Source organism: Chinchilla lanigera, unplaced genomic scaffold (genome assembly GCF_000276665.1).
Source record: "Chinchilla lanigera isolate Chin_1 unplaced genomic scaffold, ChiLan1.0 scaffold00045, whole genome shotgun sequence".
NCBI classification, from domain to species: Eukaryota; Metazoa; Chordata; class Mammalia; order Rodentia; family Chinchillidae; genus Chinchilla; species Chinchilla lanigera.
In genome coordinates this window covers 12,411,172-12,419,097 of record NW_004955446.1, presented here as the reverse complement: position 1 = coordinate 12,419,097, position 7,926 = coordinate 12,411,172, and the positions used below count along the sequence as shown (strand labels likewise).

Sequence of the window (7,926 nt, the reverse complement as noted above, 5' to 3'; positions counted from 1 at the left end):
TCCTTCTGTGTCCGTATATATTTTTTCCCTTCCTTCTTTCTTTCCACTCAGATTTCAAAGGAAAGCTTGCTAAGAGAAGCCACTGAGAGAGCAGTATGTGAAAATGTCAGAATAAACTTGGAAGAGCTGTGAATATTTTGTTAGAGTGATGAAATGCTGACTAATGCACCATACAGGAATTGGAGAGGAGCAAGCAAATTGTTCAGGAGCAATGTTTGAAGAGATGGTGCGTAAGAAGTTATCAAAATTGAGAGGAAAAAACAGATCTCAGGATGTATACAGATTTGTGAAACAGTGTTGACTAGCCCTAACTGTACATATTCTATCATTCAAGACTGAAGATACTGGGATGGGGACTTCCAGGGACATTCAGCAATACCCAGAAGGCTCCGGCCATTGTCCTAAACATGCATGTCCTGGATTTCACAAAAGGCAAAGCCCCACATGACTGAGACCACCACAGAGACAACACTTTCCTGGAAATGCAACCACTCCTCTGCCATAAAGATTCCAAAGCTGTGACAGCAGGACTGAGAGAATCAGCAACAGAACCCCAGCCCACCAACAGCTCCTCAAAAGCTGGCCTCCTGCCTTTACCTGTGGGCCGGTGTGAACCCCTGTATCACAGTGTGTTGCCTCCAGCTACCTAAGCTGTTTCCTATCTTTCCTCTAGCTTGCCAATGAAAATTTCTTGCTGTTTTTGATAAAAAGAACAGCAGAAAGAAAATTAATAATGGACATTCAACAGAACTCACGAAAGCCAATATACCATGGAATGACATCTTTAGAATGCTAAATTTTTTTTTAAAAAGCCAACCTAGAATTCTTTCCAGTGAAAATATCCATTAAAAATGTTTTTAAGATGAGGGTGAAGTGAAGATATTTTAGGTACATGAAAACTAAGGGATTTCACCACCAATAGACATGTATTATAAGCAGTATTAGTGTTGTGAGCTTTGGGCTATAGTTGTCTCCCTCTCTTTCTCTGTCATCCCCTGTCACTCCCCTTCCTCCTTCTGACTCTTGGTCCCTTCCCATTTGCAAAAACTCTATTTTAATCATTTTTTTCTCTTCAGCTCTTTTTTCCATCCCTTTACCCTCTCCTTCCCCCGTTTCTTGTTCCCCCATCCATTTGAAAAACGACCTCTTTACTATCAGTCTTCTATTTTGTTCATTTGTTTGTTATTTAAGAGAAACCATGCAAAATTTAAGCTTGTATGTCTGACTTATTTCACTTAATGTTATGATCTCAAGTTGCATCCATTTACCTGTGAATGCCTCAAGTTTATCTTTCATTATGGCAGAGTAGTACTCTGTTGTGTATTGTGGACATTTTCTTTGTCCATTCATCTACTGATGGGTATATAGGCATTTTCAAGATTTAGCTATCATAAATTGTGATATTATAAACATGCGTGTGCATGCATCTCTGTAATATGAGGCTTTAACTCTTTGGGGAAGATTCCAAGAAGGGGAACAGCTGGGTCAAATGACATTTTTATGTTTATTTTGAGGAATCTCCACGTGACTTTCATAGTGCTAGTGTTAGTTGACATTCTCACAGAAGTGTAGAAGAGTTCCTTTCCCTCCACATCTTCAGTAGATGTTGTGGCTTGTATCTAGAGGTCCTTCCAAAGCTTCGTGTGGTCACAGGTGGGAGTTTTCTAAAGTGGCTGGATCTAGGGTGTGTGATGCTAGGATTACGGGTGTGGTGTTGGGATTAAAGTGTGTGATCCCTAAACTAGTCCACCAACTTGTTTTGCATAGTTCTGGGTGTGGATAACAGGAAGGCCCACGCTGGGTGTTGGTGGCACCACCTGAAAGGTGGGTAGCCTAAAAGGGAAAGGGAGAGGCAGGCTGCTGCAGCTCTTGCTGCTTGTTGCTTCCTGCTTGCATGCGATGAACTGTTTCTCCTTTCTGATGCCCTTTTGCTATGCCCTCCCTACTCTGGAGCCAGCCAACTATGGACTGAAACCTCTACAAACTGTGAGCTGAAATAAATCTTTTCTTTTTCAACGTTGGACATGAAGTATTTTGTTTCAGCAATAAAAAAATAAGATGTGACCTTAGACAGTTTAGCCTGTTAGCATCAATTTCCTCCTTTGTAAATTGAATATAGTGGGGACTAAACAAGACTATAGTAAAGCTATTAGCTCAGTGCTTATGAAATAATGCTCATTTAAAAATTCATGCAAATAATACTTTCCCTTAATGTTTCTGCTACCTCGCTGGTGAAAGGTGTTCCTTCTCCTTCTGAATGTCTCAGGCATAAGATTTGATTTAGTGACAAGGGCAGATGTCTTCCTGTGGCAGCACCAGGATGTAACAACTTCTTACCCACAGAGTGTGACTTTTTCTCATATGACCCTGTTTTTCTTGCCACTGTGTATTAAGTATCAGGGTCCCTTCCTGTTTTCTGCAGTGACTGCACCTGGCCTGTTCTATCCTTTTCTTGGATCCATGCTGATGAATCAACAAGCTGGTAATGCTGTTTGTTCCTGAACCTACCTTCAGGACCCCCATCTCTATTTTGCTAACCACCAGCAAGGAAACTATTTATTATTGGAACAATTGCATCTCATTTAAATTCTGAAATTGTTTGACCAGCATCTCTTTCATTTTCTCACTATGAATTTGGGATTCAGTCTGGGCCCATGGCCTCTGTTCTGGCCCCACCTACATTTAAGCATTTTTGTTCACCCATCTCAGTGAGTCTCTTCATTCAAAGGTGGACAGTTACCTGAATGAAAAAATCCACCATCAATGTTATTTGCTTATCTCCAGCCACTAAGCCAGAAGACCCAAGTTGTTCTCTGTATTATTACTTAGTCCTCCGTTGAACCCTCTTCAGTGTTAACGTTATCCTTATACAGTACTTTGGTTATTTCTGTTTTTCTTATAAACTATTTTTATAATTTGTTTTTCTAATTCTTATCACCCTAAGATACCTCATTCTTCTGTTTTCTCCTTTCCTTCAAGTCCACAAAGAATACTTTTCACTTGCTGCCCTACCTGTTCATTTTCATTCCCTCCCTAAAATTGCAATTTGTGCTATTGTAGAAACCAGTGAACATAGCAGGCCACAAGTCTGCTCCAAGGTCGGTGTCTGGCCAGAGCCTAAGAACTGGGTTTGTGAAAAATTCATTGCTTTTTGGTCAACACTTTTTTTTCTGGGGACCCTAAATAATCTGCTCTCCTTCTGGGAGTCTGGAGTTTTGATAGTTATGCCCCATCTTCATGCCTACAAGATTAACTGTCCAACAAACATCCGTGGACTTTTGAGAGTGAAGTGGGCCATCCTGACCAGAAACACAGCACAAAACATAGGAAGCCTGTGTGCAGGTTTTTCTAAACTCCATGTTTGTTGTTTTTGTCAATCCTGTTGCATACACTTGATCGTTAACTATAGCCTGAGTCCTGTAAACCCTCCTATTGTCACCAAGTGTGTGGGCAGGTTAGGACTTCTTGAATTGCCATTCAATCCAAATTGCTCTGAAAGGTAGATGTATTCATCAGGAAAGAAGAAACTGAAGCCTAGTAGTCTTTCCTTAGTCTGTTGATGGTATTCTTGAGTACTGTGATGGGCTGCATTCAACATCAGCTGACAATTCTCTTGCCTCCAGAAGCTCTCTCCCTTGGCTTTAATAAGATGGCCCTCTCCTGACCTTTCTTCATTCATGCATTTATTGCCTATGTGCTCCACCTGGCTGAGTATACATCAGTGAAACTGTCATGGTGCAGCCTATGGCCTAGTGAGACAAGACAAAAAGCTGATGGTATGAGCTGAGGAAAGTACTGTGATAAGGTGACTACAATGGACGATGCACTTCAGGAAAGTCTGGTAAAAAACCAAGCAAGTGTATTAATGCAGAGTTTAAGAATAAATGCTCAAAAAACCACTTAGCACCTTCTTGGGATTCAAAAGGACACTGGTGCAGCTAGAACACTGGGAGAGGTGGGAGTGGAGGAAATGAGAGAAGCCAGGGCTGAAGTCACTACAGATCGTAGGTTGTGTCTACAACTTTAAATAATGGAGCTGGGGATAGTAGCACACACATGTAATCTCAACACTTTGGAAGGTGAGACAAATTCGAGGTCAGCCTGGCTACACAGTGAGTTCAGGGCCAGCATGAACTACATAATGTGATCTTGCCCCCTACATCACAGGAATAATGATTACATTCCAGAAATGTAAATACTGTAGTTCTGGATCCATGATGCTTCTGCTGCTTATCAATGAGATCTTAGATGGGTTATTTCACTTTTATTTTTGTAAAATGGGACTAACATAGTACCTACCTTAGAGTTGTTGGATGAGTAAATGAATTCATAGACACATATGAGGCACGAGTTTGCACATACAAAATGACCAATCAACATCAGTCATGCAGCCGTCCAGGACTCCTTTGCCTCCATATATTCTGAGGTGCACTTCTCCAGCACTCAGTCCGGCTGCTATTTTCATGAAAGCCGTGACTGGAGATTGCACACTAGTCACATGGGACTGCCTGCTCTGAATTCCCATGCCACTCTGCAAGGAGAAACCTAACATCTGGAACTGCTACTAAGCATTACTTACTTCCGTCTGCAATGTTTGACGTTTTGACTTTGATTCATTTATTAACAAATACTGAGTAACAGGGGCTGGGGATTTAGCTCAGCGGCAAAAGCGCCTGCCTGGCAAGCGCAAGGTCGTGAGTTCGGTTCCTGGTACCAGAGAAAAACCAAAAAAAACAAAAAACAAAAACAAATACTGAGTAACTATATGTGTTCCAAGTAATTTGTACTAGGTTTCTATTAAATTCTCATCTTTTGTCCTTCAGGTATAATTTCTACATTTGATCTACAAAAGACAAGTATTTGAAGTTTATTAGCAATCTGTTGATAGAAAATGAAAAGAAAATCCCTCTAAGTAATCAAAGAAATTTTAAAAGATAGGAAGGAAAAGATGACTGTTGTAGTGGCCCAAAATAGCCCCCAAAGGCTCATGCGTTCCGAGGGGGTGCTTCTGGAAGCTTGGATCCTGAGGACTCAATCACTGGATCAATGCACTGATCGATTCATAATTTGATGGCATTATTGGGAAGTGAAAAACCTTAGGAGGCTGGGCCAAGTTGAAGGGAGTGGCTCACCGAGGTTTGACCTCAGGGACTGGCTTGTCCTTGTCCCTGGCCCCTCCCCGACTCTGGCTCATTCCCTCCTTCACTGCTTCCTGGTTGCCAGGAAGTGAGGCTTCCCTCTGCCACGTCCTTCTGCTATGTCTCTGCCTTACCACAGGTCTAAAAGTATTGGACCCAAATAACCTTGGACTGAAACCCTCAATCTGAGCCAAAGTAAACTTTTCCTTCTTTAATTTATCTCAAGTATTTTTTCACAGTGATAGAAAACATAGAGACCGCTGAAAAATATCTACAGCTGGGTATGGTGGTGCATACTGCTTCTTGGGAACCTGGGCCAGAAATATGATGAGTTTGAGGTCAGCCTAGGTGACTTAATGAGACCCTGTCAAAGATGGACAGGCAGACAGACAGGCAGAAGGAGGAAGGACAGGAAGGAAAGAAAAAAGGGAAGGGAGAAGGATGGGAGAGAAGGGAAGGAAACAAAAACATCTAAGCATTCATTAGCTATCTCAAGGTTACCAAATTTACCAGTTCAACTGTGAGTACAAAGTGTTCAAAAGTGGTGGTTTCAAAGCTTTGGACTGGCTGGGCGTGGTGGCACACACCTGTAGTTCAAGGCACTCAGAAGGCTGAGATGGAGGATCGCTTGAGTCTAGAAGTTCTGGGCTGCAGTGCGCTATACCAATCGGGTATCCGCACTAAGTTCGGCATGAGGGAGCAGGGGACCATCAGCTTGGCTAAGGAGGGGTGAACTGGCCCAGGTCAGAAACGGAGCAGGTCACAACTCCCATGCAGATCAAAGCTTTGGACTGAGGAAAAGGATGCAAGCAATCCCAGCCCAAGCTTAAAAGTAGCATTAATCGTTCTTACTGATCCTCCAGCACTACATTTTATATTTTCTGAATGTTACTAGAATAGGTGGCATCTATTAATACTGTACCAAGTTTCTGATTTTGAGTATCAAATGTTAAATAACTGATTTATGAGGTTGCTCTTTTTCATGGGAATTTAGTTATTGTTGTTTTTGGAGCTCATTTTCACTTCTAAGTCAAAACGGTTTCCAAATGTCAGAGGGTGAGGCTGCACAGGGAACCACACACCAAGTTACAGATATAACAGACACGGGCCTTGACCTTAAGGCACACAATAATATGCAAAAGATGGATGATACCAAAGTATTTATTGTAAATGTAGTGGCAAATATACTGAGAGGAATCATTAAAAAGGAAGTAGAAAATTACACATGTTGAAAGTATGTGCTTCTTTCCTGCCACCTTTTAGGTTATGGCTAGTACCGACATTTTAGGTAATAAAACACTTAATGGGATGGTCCATTTCCACATAATTTCATGATTGTGTCTTCAGCTTAATTTTAAAGCAGCTGACATAAATTTCAGTAGCAATTACTATTCTCCATCTTTATCAATTCTGTAATGATTTGTAGAATCTTGTCATCTGAGTTAAAGAAAAAAACCATGAATTAATACAACACTAATTTATTTTCTAGTGTACACACATGCAAACAAGTAGTATATGTCATTAAAAGATTTTCTTAAAGTATTAACACCAGCAATATTCACAATAATACTACAGATGCCTATAAAACATTATTTTTTACTCTAAAATATTATGTTAATTATTGTTATACCTATTTTAGCAATGTTAACATTTTGGGAAAAAAAAAAATCAACATTTATGTATGTATAGGCTAAGACCCCAAAAAGTTGTATGATATAAACTGTTATTTCTTTATAAGGAATTTTTTATTTAAGAATTTCATTAAGACAAGAAGTTTCCTGAGTTTTTCACCAGGCTGAAGTATACTGAAAGCTCTCTTGAGACTTGCATGTTCTTCAGAGTGGGACAGGATTTTCACAGCACAGGCAAGGCACAACTGTTACTGGTTTTTGCATGTTCAATCCAAAGAGAGCAAAACACTCTAACCGAGAAGTTACAGTGTCGTGTTGGAGTCTTGGAGAGGTGTCAGTGGGGGAAGTGATGGGCCCCTCTACATTACAAAGGGATCAAACACCAACTGATTTGACAAACAGAGCCAGTGAGGAGGTATTATTTGCCAATGTGGTATCCTTAACACCTGCTTCTACATCTGAACAGGTGCTCCAAAACTGTGACTTCCTAAAAGTGTCATAATCACTTTTTCAGAAAGTTGTAATTATCAGGGCTACCAGACTAAATTACTACATTTATAGTGGTTTCAGCGCTGTTGGTTTGCAATAGGCATTTTGACAACTGAGCCTGTGGTGGGACCATCAGCTTTGGGGGGTTATAGTACAATTAAAAAAAGGGAAAGAAGAAAAGGGTGGGAAAGGGGGAAGAGAGATCACTTGCTAGAAGTGGAACAATATCACTTCTAGAAAAGATCATGCTTTTTTTTTTTTTTTGGTTTTTTTCCAGTACCGGGAATCGAACTCATGACCTTGTGCTTGCCAGGCAGGTGCTGTGCCGTGCTAAATCCCCAGCCCCACGATCATGCTTTTTAATCTGAGGAAGAGGGTGCAAGAAAGTACAAGAGCAACTACAGCTACTTTTCAAAACTTTGAGAGTCAATCACAATTTTTCTTTACAGTAAGCCCAGAAACAGGACACTAATATATTTGATCTTCCTTCCCAAGTCCAAAGCAACTTTTGCTTTCTCTTTTACAGCAAAGAGAAACACTGAAATCATTTTAAAATTCATGTAAAAGTTAATTCATTTGAAAGATAAGGTTAAACCTGTCCTTTATACAATGCAATTCTAATACTGAAGTTGTAATGCACAAAGTGCCCTAAGAAGTTCATAACCCTT

The 7,926-nt window shown here is 40.5% G+C and overlaps 1 protein-coding gene across 2 annotated transcripts in view; it reads right to left on the bottom strand.

The window, feature by feature from the left end:
- Nucleotides 1-6,283: 6,283 nt before the first annotated feature.
- Dhx29 (DEAH (Asp-Glu-Ala-His) box polypeptide 29) overlaps nt 6,284-7,926 on the bottom strand; it is a 50,491-nt gene continuing 48,848 nt past the window's right edge. For both annotated transcript variants that reach the window (XM_005392696.2, XM_005392697.2), the window contains one exon: nt 6,284-6,575. In XM_005392696.2, coding sequence (XP_005392753.1) covers nt 6,514-6,575 — 62 coding nt within the window. In that variant the 3' untranslated portion in view covers nt 6,284-6,513. The remainder of the gene's footprint in view (nt 6,576-7,926) is intronic.